The sequence below is a fragment of the Notechis scutatus genome, chromosome Z, assembly GCF_049901735.1.
Source record: "Notechis scutatus isolate UNSWTSFEM ecotype Mainland chromosome Z, rNotScu1.2, whole genome shotgun sequence".
Lineage (NCBI taxonomy): Eukaryota > Metazoa > Chordata > Lepidosauria > Squamata > Elapidae > Notechis > Notechis scutatus.
In genome coordinates, this window is record NC_142025.1 from 84,356,068 (window position 1) to 84,370,975 (window position 14,908).

Genomic DNA, 14,908 nt, shown 5'->3' on the forward strand with positions numbered 1-14,908 from the left:
TTTGAAAGGTCACTAAATGAACTGTTATAAGTTGAGGACTGCCTCTACATCCTGAAATGTTATATTTGAGTCTTGTGCTGATGTTTGACTTCCATTTCATTTTTAAAAATTTATGCAAGCTAATAAAATAAAATAAAAAAAATAAAAGAGAATCTAAATAGATATAAATAAATATGTATAGAAACATTTGACTTCTGACATGTAAACCAAAAAAAGAGATTTCTAGAGAAATACAGCAGTGATAGGCTGCATCTTGGTTATTTCAATTCTTTCCATTTTCAGGGTTTTTCCTTTGCAAGCTTTTCTCTGGGATGGCAGTCACTGGCGATTCAACTTTCAATCCTGAAATGTTTTTCCTAAATAAACTTGTTGTACCACCTTCTAGGTAATATTATTATTTTGCATTTTTATTATATCAGTTATATGTATAATGCCCAATTTATTGAGAATATTTTCTAAGGATAACCAGTGCAATCTGATCTATAGATATCGTCCTGTGAATTTTGTTGGAGACCAGATGTTTGCAAATGGCCAAACAGTGAATTTGCAAGCTGTTATGAAGGATGCCCTCCTCATTCGGAAGCTTCTGGCTTTCATTGCTCAAGAACAAAATCAGCCATTACAGACAGAAAATGGAGATCTCAAGACAGTAAGATTGCTTCAGTGCTTCATTATGAAAAAAACCTACCTCTATTTAGTTGAAATCTTGTAAAATTTTTACACTTTAGCCAGCCTTCTGAGTATTTAAAAAAGTAATAATGTTATTCCAAACACTAATGACAAAGTTTGGTCTTTGCTTTTTCATCTTTAAGCAAAAAGATCTTGCTGAAATTTTTCAGCCATTGTTCTCACTCTTCTCTTTGTAAAGTCAAGGCTATGAATTCTACTCCCACATTTTTTTAACTTCTCCCTCCCTCCCTCTGTCTGTGGGGTATGTGTGTATATACGTAAAGTATTTTTAAACTGGATTTTTTGGGGGGTAATTTTAATTTTTTGTTCTACAGATGATAGACCAGCCCTTGGAATCTCTAGACCATTCTATCTTAGCAACAATTCCTGGGCAGACTACTGCAGATAAGCTTTATAACAGTTGGATCCGTCTTCAAAGTCATGTTAATATTTTGTTTGACAGTGACATGGATAAACTTATATCTGAAAAATACCCTGGTGTACGACAGGTGAGATTTCTGAAGGTGTTTAAAATTATTGATGAAGGAAGAATATAAAGTATTTTAAGTATACCTGTACAGTATATTATTTGTATTTGCATATTATCCTTTAAAAAAATACATCAAAGGTTGTTCATATAAGTGCAGAAATACACAATACAGCAAATGGACAATGTAGTGAACAAATGAAGTTAGGAAGCAAAAAAGAGCAGTTAAATTAATGTAGAACTTTTAAATGACAAAGATATTATTAAATTGAATAATTATTAGAAGAGTCAACCTATAGAATTTTCATAAGTAGTGAAGCACTGGAAAACGTTCTCTTAGTAATCATAATCAACTACCCTTTGTAGCTTCTATAATCATAATCATATAAAGGTATTTGAAGTATTAGCCTTTTGTATATGAGACATGAGATGATATATGACATAAGATGAGTAGATTGATTTGGAATCTAGCCTTGTTTCAGATATACAAATCCAAGCTATTCAAGTATTTAATTATCAAGTGCTTTGAATTTAGAAATTGAATGTAAAGCTAGTGATATACCATAGTTTTTGCTCCATAAGATGCACTTTTTTGTCTCCCAAAAGTGCCTGAAATGTCTGTTCATCTTATGGAGTGAATATTGCCAAAGCCTTGCCCACTCCCTGGACCTCCATCTTTTGGCCATTTTTGGCTTCACCACGCCCCATTTTCAGCCTTGAACGATGGTGATTGGCAGTGGCGATCCCCGCTGTGTGGAATGGGCCAAAAATGAGGCATGCAGAGGCCGAAAATGGGGTGCGCAGGGATCCCTGCCGCCTGGAACATCCTTAGTGGAACAGATTAGTGGTATTCAAGGAGGCCGATCCAGCTGCCAATCAGCTGCTCGTGCTAAATCAGGCTGTGATAACGTGCTGAAGCTGACCAGGCTATTTGCTGTTTGCTGCAAGGACGCTAACCAGATGAACACCAATGGATACTGAGAGGCAGAGGCAGATTTTTTTTTCTTGTTTTCCTCTTCTAAGCTAATGTGTGTCTTGTGGTCCGGAGCGTCTTATGGAGCAAAAAAATACAGGTAGTTTTAGTATCTAACCCCAGTTAAAATGAACTAGCATCTATATTCTCAATTCATTATGAGTTACAGACTTTCTTCAAAAATGTTTCCATATGCAGTACATTACAGTAGTTCTTTTAGGATGGTTCTGAAATATAGATTCCTATTGCCAAGCTTTTTTCTAACTAAGAACAACTATTATCACACCACCCTAAAATAATATAAAGCAACTTAGAACAGATGACTTGCATCAGAGTTTCTAGTGGTAAGATTGGAATTTAGAGAAGGAATGGATGAACCTTTTGGCCCAAGGGTCACATTTATTATTAATTAAACACAACGTGTGCATCTATACATGCCACTCTTGCAAATAGACACATGTATTTGCATTCTGCCACATATACAGAGTATACATAGATATTTTCTCAACTCCCTTCCTGAGATGTGGATTTTTGCAGGAAAGGAAAAGTAAGGAAACATCCTCTCTAGTAACTTTTTGTATTAAATGACTAATGGGAAAGGCAGAAGAGTGCTTTTCCTGTAACTAAACTGATCAAATATTAGATTATTGATTCTTTGCAAGAAAAAGCCAACAATTTATTTCTGCTTTTCAACTAATCAAAGGGAAAAGTTGGAGATTGCCTCTGACCTCCAGAGGTCACATTTTTGGCATCCAAAAGACATGTCAATTTTCTCATAAAAAGACATTCCAAATAGAGCAGACTGAATAGCCACCAAATTTCTGACTTAACAGAATTGTGTTAGCTTTCATTAATCTTATCTCTCAAAGAATTTCCACAAAGCATGCATTAATAACATTGATAGCTAATTTTTATTTTATCCTCAAATCTGATAATCTCCTCCTGCAGTTTCATGTATTTGAAAGTAAAGTTTAAAAGCATTTCTCTGGATCTTGCTACTATGGTAGAAAGATAATTTTTCAGAATCTTCAAAGTGATATGAATCTATTTATTTTGTATCTTTCTTGCTGTCCTTGCTGCTAAATTTATGTTGAAAGATTCTTGAAAAAAAGAATGGCCTGTTTCGTAAACATATGATGGGAAAGAGAGTGGATTATGCTGCCCGGTCAGTCATTTGTCCTGACATGTACATTCAGACCAATGAAATTGGCATTCCTATGGTAAGGAAACGTTTTTATTATTATTTCCTATTCCAATATATTCCTATTATTAGGAAAATTATTTTATCTTAAGGCTGCCTGTTTCTTATCTCCCCAAATGTTTGTCTCCCTTATTTGCAAACTATTGCCAGGAATATTATTTAAAAATGATACAATGTTGAGAGAAATAAAGACAAAAGAAAGAAATATGGGAAGGTGGATGCCCACAACCAGAAATGAGTATAGCTGAATGCAGTTACTGTATTTAGATGTTATGTCAGTTATGCTTGAGAATCAGAGGTTTATGAGAGTTAATAATTCCCACTAGTAATGTGGAATCTAGACAGTGGAAGTGATTCCTACAAGAGAGAAAGATTATTGTATTTTTCTTAGAGTGATGCAAATGTACACAATATTTTCTTTTTCCCCTCTTTTCTTCTTTTGCAGGTATTTGCTACCAGATTGACCTATCCTCAACCTGTCACTCCCTGGAATGTGCAAGAATTGAGGCAAGCAGTCATCAATGGGCCAAATGAGCATCCTGGGGCTTCCATGATTATCAATGAAGATGGGTCTCGCACAATATTGAGTACAACTAGCCAGACCCAGAGGGAAGCCATAGCTAAGCAACTCTTAACCCCTTCCACTGGAGCACCAAAACCAGGGATAAAAATTGTGAGTGGTGTCCAAATCTAATCATCTATATTATTTATATTGAGGTATACATGGCACGTGTATGGTAGAGATGCTAACAATCCAGTCCTCTGTTGAGATTATAGGTAGTCCTTGACTTAAAACAGTTCATATAGTGACTGTTCGAAGTTATAGCAGCATTGAAAAAAGTGACTTAAGACTGTTTTTCATACAATCGTTGCAGCATCCCCATAGTCACACGATCAAAATTAAGACTCTTCGCACCTGGCTCATATTTATGACACTTGCAGTGTCCCAGAGTCATGTAATCACCTTGTGTGACCTTCTTAACAAGCAAAGTCAATGAGCAATCCAGGTTCAGTTAACAGCTGTGTTACTAATTTAACAACTGCCGGGATTCATTGAACAACTGTGGTAAGAAATGTTGTCCTTGCTGCTAAATTTATGTTGAAAGATTCTTGAAAAAAAGAATGGCCTGTTTCGTAAACATATGATGGGAAAGAGGGTGGATTATGCTGCCCGGTCAGTCATTTGCCCTGACATGTACATTCAGACCAATAAAATTGAATAAATTAAGTACAAATTTTCAAAATAATTGATTTACTTGTGTTATTTAGCATAGTTTTAATCATATTTTAATGTTAGTTTGTTTTAATCTTTTAATTATTTTTCATCTGTTTCGGTCATTTATAAAGCTACCCAAAGTCATCTTGTAGGGAGATAGGTTGCGTAGAAATTTAAATATATATATACCATTTTTAACATCCAATTAATCTTTAAATTTAAATAATAGTAATAACACAATATGAATCATAAATCAACAACAAATTCTATTTAAATAAATAAAAGATTTAAATGTTAAAACTTTGTAGTAAGAATGCCTAGATAAGTCACACTGCCTTGAATTACTCTTAACAGTTCTGTTTGTCTATTTCAGCCTTTCACTGGTCTGATGACTCCATGTGTTAAGTCTATGATTTCTAGGTTTTGTTACACTGCTTGGGAGTTTTGGAATTTGTAATACTAGTATATCTGGGAGGCTGTTTGTCTAATAATCTGTTGCTTTTTCCTTACTGTGGTTTTTCCTTTAGTCCACTATAATTTCTAATTATCTTTGAAAGGAAATATTTATATAATTGAATTTTATTTTCGTTAGGTGTGCCGCCATATTAAGAATGGTGATATCCTTCTGTTGAACCGACAACCCACTCTTCATAGACCCTCCATCCAAGCTCATCGAGCAAGAATCCTGCCTGGAGAGAAAGTTCTAAGGCTTCACTATGCCAACTGCAAAGCCTATAATGCTGATTTTGATGGTGATGAGATGAATGCTCATTTTCCTCAGAATGAGCTGGGCCGAGCTGAAGCCTATGTATTGGCCTGTACAGATGAACAGTATCTGGTTCCTAAGGTAAAATTGTTAAATATGGTATAAATCATCATTGTTGATGTATGCCATTTTCCGTATTTGTTTTTCAGCCGCTTAGTGATTTTTAATTTAATTAATGCTTGTTTTGACAGCCTGTCAGTCTGTCAAGATGCACTAGTTATTGGCAAAGAAATAATTTGTTGCCTCTAGCAATTATATTGTTGTTATTATTATAATAATAATTTTTATATGCTTTTATTCATTAAACATGAAACTCAGTCAATTGAACATTTAAAAATGTATCACAAATATTACTGACTGGCACTGATGGCGTAATTCGATGACCAAGTCGCAATATTTTGTGTTTTTTTTTCTGGTTCTTTTTCTTCAACTCTAGCGTCTTCTGGTACAGTGATATCAATAAAGTGTATGCTTTGGTTTTCAACGACTGTGATATCTGGTGTGTTATGTTCTAATCTAAATGATGATCCATCTGTATTGTTGTTTTTATTGTTGTTATTCCTACTATAGAATCAAGTGCAGGATCCAAAATCCAATAATCAAGGCTCATTGCAGTAATTATTCCATGCACACTATAGAGCAGTGGTCGCCAACCACTGGGCTACGGCCCACTGGTGGTCCGCGAGAAAATTTTGATGATCCACAGAGAAATGTCACCCCCAGAGTACCCCCCAAAGCAATTAATCCAGGCTGCGCAGGAACACAAGGCTGCGCAGCCCACATGGCCTGCAGGAACCCTCCCCACCCACTCACTCCTTACTTGGCAAACTTGCCTGCTAAGTTGCTATTTTTCCTTCCCCCTCCACCACCACCATCAGCTGTTCTGCTGTGCTGGGAGATTTAGATTAGCTAAAAAGCAGGAAATTGTTGCATTTCTTGCTTTCTAACTAATTTTTAGATCTTCGGCTCTGCACAGCCGAACCTTCCTTAGGACTGAAGCTTCTATTATTCAGTGCAGGTAGTCGATTGCAGATAGATAGATCTCTAAGTGAATCTGTAATTCTGTGACCAACCCAATCTGCCTGCTTGCTTTGCCTGATTTTGAGTAAAAGTTGCTCTTTTTTATAAAAAATTCAATATTTACAAACATAGTGTGTTGTGAGTTAATTTTGTGAGTTTGCTTGCAAGCAAATTTTATGTGACAGACTCAGGTAGCCAATTGCAGAATCATAGATCTCTAAGTTAATCTGTGATTCTGTGAGCAACTCAGTCTGCCTGCCCACTTCGCCTAATGTTGGGTAAAAGTTGCTCTTTTTTAATAAAACATTCAATATTTACATAAATATTTGTAATATTTACATACAAGCCATGCCCAGCCAGTCACATGACCACCCACCAAGCCAAATCCTTTGAGTAATCTGAAGTTAGCGATAATACTCAGTACATAGCTTATCCCAACAAAGAAATGGAGTAAACTCCATAGATTGTTCATGCTCAAGTGTTATTAGCATACAACAATGAATCAACATATTGAATCACCATTCACAGACAATATATTCTTGGTTTTTAGGAGCCAAAAATTTAATATTAATGCTAAATTGCTAATATTCTCCCACTCCTCCAAGAACTTGTTTTACTACTGAACTTACTAATATATATATTTGACTCCAGGATGGGAAACCCTTGGCAGGATTGATTCAAGACCATATGGTGTCTGGTACTAGCATGACCACACGAGGCTGTTTCTTCACTCGAGAGCAGTATGTTGAACTGGTGTATCAAGGACTGATGGACAAAAAAGGAAAAGTAAAACTGCTATTTCCAGCTATTATAAAGCCAAGATGCTTATGGACAGGAAAGCAGGTAAGTTAAAAATACCTTGATTTTTTTTTAATACAAATGGAATGCTGCTACCCAATTAACAAAGCCTAGTATTTAGTGAATTATTTATTTCCAAGTACAAAAGAGTTCATTCTTCATTATGTTCTTTAGTCTGGGTATATTTCTTACATTATTCTGACTTAATTTTATGAAAAAATGTAACAGCAATGTTGATTAGTTGAAAAACAGAATTAGGCAACTGAAAAGATTACCCAAATTACCCAGATTTTCTGGTGTAATTTAATATTTATGAATATGAATACACACACACACACACACACACACACATATACACTGCTCAAAAAAATAAAGGGAACACAAAAATAAGACATCCTAGATCTGAATGAATGAAATATTCTTATTAAATACTTTGTTCATTACATAGTTGAATGTGCTGACAACAAAATCACACAAAAATTATCAGTGGAAATCAAATTTAGCAACCCATGGAGGTCTGGATTTGGAGTTACACTCAAAATTAAAGTGGAAAAAAACACTACAGGGTGATCCAACTTTGATGTAATGTCCTTAAAACAAGTCAAAATGAGGCTCAATAGTGTGTGTGGCCTCCATGTGCCTGTATGACCTCCCTACAACACCTGGGCATGCTCCTGATGAGATGGCAGATGGTCTCCTGAGGGATCTCCCCCCACACCTGGACTAAAGCATCCCTCAACTCCTGGACAGTCTGTGGTGCAACGTGGCATTGGTGGATGGAGCGAGACATGATGTCCCAGATGTGCTCAATTGGATTCAGGTCTGGGGAACGGGCGGGCCAGTCCATAGCATCAATGCCTTCATCTTGCAGGAACTGCTGACACAGTCCAGCCACATGAGGTCTAGCATTGTCATGCATTAGGAGGAACCCAGGGCCAACCGCACCAGCATATGGTCTCACAAGGGTTCTGAGGATCTCATCTCAGTACCTAATGGCAGTTAGGCTACCTCTGGCAAGCACATGGAGGGCTGTGTGGCCTCCTAAAGAAATGCCACCCCACACCATTACTGACCCACTGCCAAACCGGTCATGCTGGAGGATGTTTCAGGCAGCAGAACGTTCTCCACGGCGTCTCCAGACCCTGTCACGTCTGTCACATGTGCTCAGTGTGAACCTGCTTTCATCTGTGAAGAGCAAAGGGCCCCAGTGGCGAATTTGCCAATCTTGGTGTTCTCTGGCAAATGCCAAACGTCCTGCACGGTGTTGGGCTGTAAGCACAACCCCACCTGTGGACGATCGGGCCCTCATACCACCCTCATGGAGTCTCTTTCTGACCGTTTGAGCAGCCACATGCACATTTGTGGCCCGCTGGAGGTCATTTTGCAGGGCTCTGGCAGTGCTCCTCCTGTCCCTCCTTGCACAAAGGCGGAGGTAGCGGTCCTGATGCTGGGTTGTTGCCATTCTATGGCCGCCTCCAGGTCTCCTGATGTACTGGCCTGTCTCCTGGTAGCGCCTTCATGCTCTGGACACTACACTGACAGACACAGCAAACCTTCTTGCCACAGCTCGCATTGATGTGCCATCCTGGATGAGCTGCACTACCTGAGCCACTTGTGTGGGTTGTAGACTCCGTCTCATGCTACCACTAGAGTGAAAGCACCGCCAGCATTCAAAAGTGACCAAACCATCAGCCAGAAAGCATAGGAACTGAGAAGTGGTCTGTGGTCACCACCTGCAGAACCACTCATTTATTGGGGATGTCTTGCTACCTGCCTATGCTTTCCACCTATTGTCTATTCCATTTGCACAACAGCATGTGAAATTGATTGTCAATCAGTGATGCTACCTAAGTGGACAGTTTGATTTCACAGAAGTGTGATTGACTTGGAGTTACATTGTGTTGTTTAAGTGTTCCCTTTATTTTTTTGAGCAGTGTACATATATACGTGTACACACACACACACACACACACACACACACACACACACACACACATAGAGCAGTCTGGAGAGTTTCCATCATTTTTCCTTCCTAAGTGAAATCTGCTTCAGTTGTCACTAAAAACAGCCATAATATTACTCTCCTCCATTATCCCATTTATTTCAGATTTTTAAAAATGCTTTCTTGATTGTGCTTGGAAACTTAATAACTAAAACTAATGTTGTTTCTTTGTATGTTTTTTTATTTCATTGGTTACTTTTCATGTTTGCTTCTCTTTTTAAAATTAAATCTACCATTTGTCATCTTGAATCAGGTTCCTAACTCTCATATTATCTGCTCTTTCATTCTTTACTGATATCATCACCCTCCTGCTTTTCCTTCTCCTATTCCCCATCCTGTCTGTTTCGTTTTTCCCCCCTCCCTTCATTTTTCTTCCAATTATGGTCTTTTGGGTAGATTTCACATTTTCTGTTTTGTGGTTTTCATTCTCATATTAGATATTTTGTAATGACTTTTCGTGTTGAAGCAGCACTGTTGCCCTTGTATGATTTATTATTTATGTATTCTGATTAGTGTTTTGCTCTGCTGTTTCTTTACAGATGAAAAATATGCATATAAATATAGAAGTATGTCTTCCATGTTTAAGCTATATTTCTATCCTGTGTTGTTCTTTAGGTTGTTTCTACTTTGTTACTAAATGTAATTCCAGAAGATCACATTCCACTAAATCTATCTGGAAGAGCTAAGATTAGCAAAAAAGCCTGGACAACGGCATCTGCCTGTAGAATTTATGGATCGGATCTTGACTCTATGTGTGAATCTCAGGTAGGAATCAAATATGGAAAAGACGTAAGCTATTGGCCCTAGTCAAATGGACTTCATGGCTATTGAAATCTATCCTGGAGCCTTGGATCTTGTCTGCCATAACATGGAACTTCAGCAGAATTTGGAGGAGGCATCATCCTTTTAAATTTACCAGCCAGCTGGGTGAAAAATCTGTTCCATGATTAAAATGTAATTGTTTCACTAATTTTTATTTGGCAGATATTAGTTTAATTCTTCGGATTTTTTTTAAAGTGGAATGTTTGTTTATTTATTTATGCAAAATAGAAACAAGTATGCAAATTTGTATGAATTCAGTTTAGATCAGAGATGTCAAACTGGATTTCTTTGAGGGCCAGATCAACATTGTAGTTCTCTGCAGGCTGTCGCGGGCAGGACAGATGCCTCCTGCAGCACCCTGCCAGCCAAAACCGGCCCCCACACCTCGTTTTCACCCTCCATGGCCTCCTGCAACACTCTGATGGCCATTTTCTGGCATTTTTCAGGCTGTTTTCAGGCCACCATAGGACCGTTTTTGGCCATTTTCAGGCCGTTTGGGGTCTGTTTTCCAGGCCTTTTTCCAGGCTGTTTTAGGGCAGTTTGGAGGGATGTTATCGGTCAGCAGAGTGTTGTAGGAGGCCATGGAGAAGGCATTGGGGGGGATCACGCAGCCCGATTTAGCCGCCAGAGGCCCCATGGGCCGGTCCCTTGATACTTTCAGGCTGACCCCATGGGCCAGATCCAGACTGCAGGTCTTGAGTTTGACACCCATGGTCTAGATATAGGCAAGATTTAATGTTAATTTCTTTTGCATCTGACAGGTTCTTATTAGAAATGGAGAATTGCTCTGCGGGGTCTTGGATAAAGCTCAGTATGGAAGCTCTGCTTATGGTTTAGTCCACTGTTGCCATGAGGTCTATGGAGGTGAGACTAGTGGAAAGTTGCTTACCGCTCTGGCTCGAATCTTCACTGCCTACCTGCAGTTCTACAGGGGTTTTACAATGGGTGAGTAAAACTAATCCTTTTCATCCGTGAAACTGGGTAAGCAACTATGCAAAGAGAAAAAGAGTAAGAAATATTAGGGGGAAAAATGAGGCAGAACCTTCTTTGCTAGATTCCCACAGAGTCAATGGAGAAGGTGGCAGAGAAGGACCCAAGTTGCTCTGGTAAGTCTCCCCAGTCTGTCTTTGCTCGTATTCACCATGCCTTCCTTCCCACTTCTCTCACTTGCACTTGTGTCCTTCTTCTTCAACCTCCCTGTTCTTGAAACTACCAATTCTAGTCCCTTCCTTTCCCAGCTCTCTGCACATGCACCATGTGCTCTTTTTTCCCATCTTCCCTTCTCTCGCACACATGCACACATCCCATACCTTCTTTTCCTACCCTTCCTAAGCTTGGACGCATGCAGCATGTCTCCCACGATCTCCTTCACCCATTCAACCCAGGGCATCCCACACTCCTTACCCTGACTCCCTCTGCTTCCCACTTTATGATCCAAGTGTTTTGGCATTATGATGGCAACCAGATTGCTTGGATTGCCATCACTGAGCCATGTAGTCACGTCATGTCACATGTTATGGCCACATTGTTTAATGAGAGAAATCCCAGTCCCAATTACTGTTGTAACTTTAGCACTTACAAGATAGATCAGACTAAGCAACCAATTCCATACATAGACTGTACTCAATTAACAATCTCCCATTTAGTGACAATTCAGAATTGTGCTGAATAAGCTATAATATCAGTTCTCTCCACACAGATTATTGTGATCTAGGTGCTTAGCAACCCTTGTGCTTAGGACAGTTACAGCATCTCATGTCATGTGATTGTCATTTGTGATCATTCCTGCCAATTTCTCAAAAGTAAAGTCAATAGGGAAACAAGTGGAAATAAACAAATTGCTAGGTAAGTCTACCCAACTGGTAATAATCACTCCCAGCCCCCTTGTGTTACGCCATATTGGCTATCTTTGCACTTTCCCATACCTCACAGCCAGTTTCAGCCCCATCACCCTACACCTTGTCGGGTGCTGCTCCATTCTTGCACACCTGCTCAAGCCTGGCAACCACCCATATTCTCTTGCATCATTCCTGCTATCCACATATCCTTCTATATCTGGTAAAAGATACTTGCCTGCCTATTGGCCTGTTTGTCACCATCTGAAACTTGCAACTTTCTGCTTGTTCATCCTCTGACTGTGGTTGTTGAAAGCCAGTAGGAGATTATGAGGAGGTCCTCACTTAACAACCCATGACAGTCCCTTTAACAACGGCAATAGGATTGCTGTCACTAAGCAATGTGGTCCTGTGACATGGTACTTGCATCGCAAGTTTGAATATGCTTCCCACTCCTTCACTTTAACTTTGTGAATGACAGAGGAGCCTGTCTAAGGCATTTTCTCAAATTAGTTATTGGAATGGGCTTAAGCCCCACTTTTGTGACTGTTGTCTTGGTAATGACATTACCTCCTATACATGCACATTCATATCCCAGACCAACAGATCTCTGATATCACCACAGACATTCTATATGTATTTATCCATTTGTTTATTTGTGTGTCTAAGGTATGTTTGTGTGATTCCAAACATTTGTGACAAATACAGAGCCAACAGATAGCTGCATCCTAATGCCAAACATTACAGGATCCTTTCTTGAAGATAGGAAATTCTAAGTTTATACATGTTATACAACAACTGAGGAAACAACTCTGATAGATGTGACTGATGGCAGTTTTCCATTGAGGATTACAAGCCAGTGGCATAACCTTGCTTGGCTTGAAGCTCTAACAGCTACTTCCAGCAATGATGTCAATATTTTGCGAGGAGGAAGAATATTTTCTATAGAAAGAAAGCTTCCTATGTAATACAGCAAAAGAGAATACAGCAAAACAGAAAACATATTTTGAAATTGGAAAATACAGTAATGAGAAACAACATAGAAAAATGTATGATTTCTGTTTAAATAATTTGTCAAAGCTTATGAAATAAAATATTTTAAATATATATTAATAAATAAATAAAAATCTGAGAATATTGTTCTAGTATCTATTTTTATTTATTACTTTTTGTGCTGTTCTCTCCAGATTGGCTCTGAATGAATTTGCTTATTGTCATAGCATCAATTATTGCAAATATTTATATCCCTCCTGGTGTTAATGCAGATTGTATCATTGTGGCTTACAATATTAACAATAATAAAAACAAAATACATTACTTTTCTAAAACCTCAAATGAAAGGATTCTTTATCTTTCTATTCTAGGTGTTGAGGATATTTTGGTCAAATATAAGGCAGACCAGAAGAGGTGCAAAATCATTAAGGAAAGTACCAACCGTGGTATAAAGGTAAGCTCATGCTTTGGAGTACGGTGGGTGAATGATCTGTCTTCCTCAAGAAAGTAATGTTAATATTCTCTAAACAAAATTTGAACTTTTCAGGCCATTAGAGCTGCATTTAACCTACCCCAAACCTCATCCTGTGAAGAACTTCGAAGTAAATGGCAGGATGCCCATCTTCAGAAAGATCAGAGAGATTTTAACATGATTGATTTAAAGTTCAAAGAAGAAGTCAATTGTTGCAACAATGAAATCAACAAGGTTTGGAGAAACCTAATACGTACTTCACTTTTAACATGAATTTAGATTTTGGAAATGTTTTAATACAAAGTATATGTGCTTATTTCTTTGTGGAAAATATGTACATTTCTGTGAACTACCGGTATATATATCTTGTAGGGGACTCAAACAGTAACATCTCTATGAATATGCAAAAAAATCCTTGATGAATATGCAAAAAAGCTCAACTGCATACACTGATTTAGAGGATTTTAAAGATAGCTATATAACTGAAACCAGAATTTTTTTCTATGTGGACTGATGGATAAACAGTTGGGGGGAAAAAGTCATAGAACTTTGTTTTTATATAAAATAATCACTGCTATGTTTTATGGACAAAGATGGAAAGATTTGGCAATACCTACACTGGGTAAATATTTGGTGATAATGATATAACTTGATGAGACGGCCAAGTTGATCTATTTGATCAAGAAAACACAGAATTTACATTTATCATTGACTGGAAACCCCTTATAGACTTTTGAGTAAAACAGAAAAAAATGAACAGTTTTGATGATTAGATTATAGAAGGAAGAGAGTTATTATGTAACTTTAGAGAAAAGGGTAAATCTACAATTGTACTTATAACTTCCATAAAGAAGATTGAAAGCCACTTCTTTATATTGTTTTTTATTTTCTGTTTTTTCTTATATTTTCTCTTTTTTATAATTTAGCGTTCTCTTCTTTTTCTTTTTTCCACTTACCTTTGTTTTAATTTGTATTAATCTTTACTATTTTTAAAAACTTCCAATAAAATTACAATTATATTGTAAAAAATTGAAATAATTTGGCTGTAGTTCAAGTATATGAATAATTATTGCTCTGTGACTATTTGTTTCTGTGGCACCTAATTAGAAAATCTCTCTCTGCTCTCCCATGATTTCTGGGTATATTTACCATGGCTTAGACTAACTTTTATTTTTGCTAAAAAATTTAGGTGTGCATGCCTCTTGGGCTTCACCGAAGTTTCCCAGATAATAATTTGCAGTTGATGGTACAATCAGGAGCCAAAGGCTCTACTGTGAATACTATGCAGGTATGTATTTATTTATCAGTGATATAAAGACATTAAAACAGTATTTGTGAGTCCATTTCTAATAGTCTGGCGCTGTTACATTAGAAAATGGATCATTTATTGTGTCTAGAAGAGGTTTATCTAATTATAGCTGTCGTGTTTTTACATTCATATTTATTTTTTGTTATTTCTCTTGCCTTGAAGATTTCTTGCTTGCTGGGCCAAATTGAATTAGAAGGTCGAAGGCCTCCTTTGATGGCATCTGGAAAATCATTGCCATGTTTCCAGCCTTACGAATTTTCCCCCAAATCAGGAGGATTTGTAGCTAGCAGATTTCTTACTGGCATCAAGCCTTCAGTAAGTTAATACACAATGAGTCCTTTTCCC

At 37.6% G+C, this 14,908-nt stretch overlaps 1 protein-coding gene across 1 annotated transcript in view; it reads left to right on the top strand.

Moving 5' to 3' along the window:
* POLR1A (RNA polymerase I subunit A) overlaps window positions 1–14,908 on the top strand; it is a 39,978-nt gene that overhangs the window by 7,114 nt on the left and 17,956 nt on the right. The window contains exons 8-20 of the mRNA XM_026679852.2: window positions 283–385; window positions 487–649; window positions 1,005–1,178; window positions 3,227–3,349; window positions 3,776–4,003; window positions 5,139–5,393; window positions 6,984–7,175; window positions 9,748–9,897; window positions 10,716–10,899; window positions 13,154–13,236; window positions 13,330–13,488; window positions 14,444–14,542; window positions 14,726–14,878. Of these exons, the coding sequence (XP_026535637.1) occupies window positions 283–385; window positions 487–649; window positions 1,005–1,178; window positions 3,227–3,349; window positions 3,776–4,003; window positions 5,139–5,393; window positions 6,984–7,175; window positions 9,748–9,897; window positions 10,716–10,899; window positions 13,154–13,236; window positions 13,330–13,488; window positions 14,444–14,542; window positions 14,726–14,878 (2,066 nt within the window). The remainder of the gene's footprint in view (window positions 1–282; window positions 386–486; window positions 650–1,004; window positions 1,179–3,226; window positions 3,350–3,775; window positions 4,004–5,138; window positions 5,394–6,983; window positions 7,176–9,747; window positions 9,898–10,715; window positions 10,900–13,153; window positions 13,237–13,329; window positions 13,489–14,443; window positions 14,543–14,725; window positions 14,879–14,908) is intronic.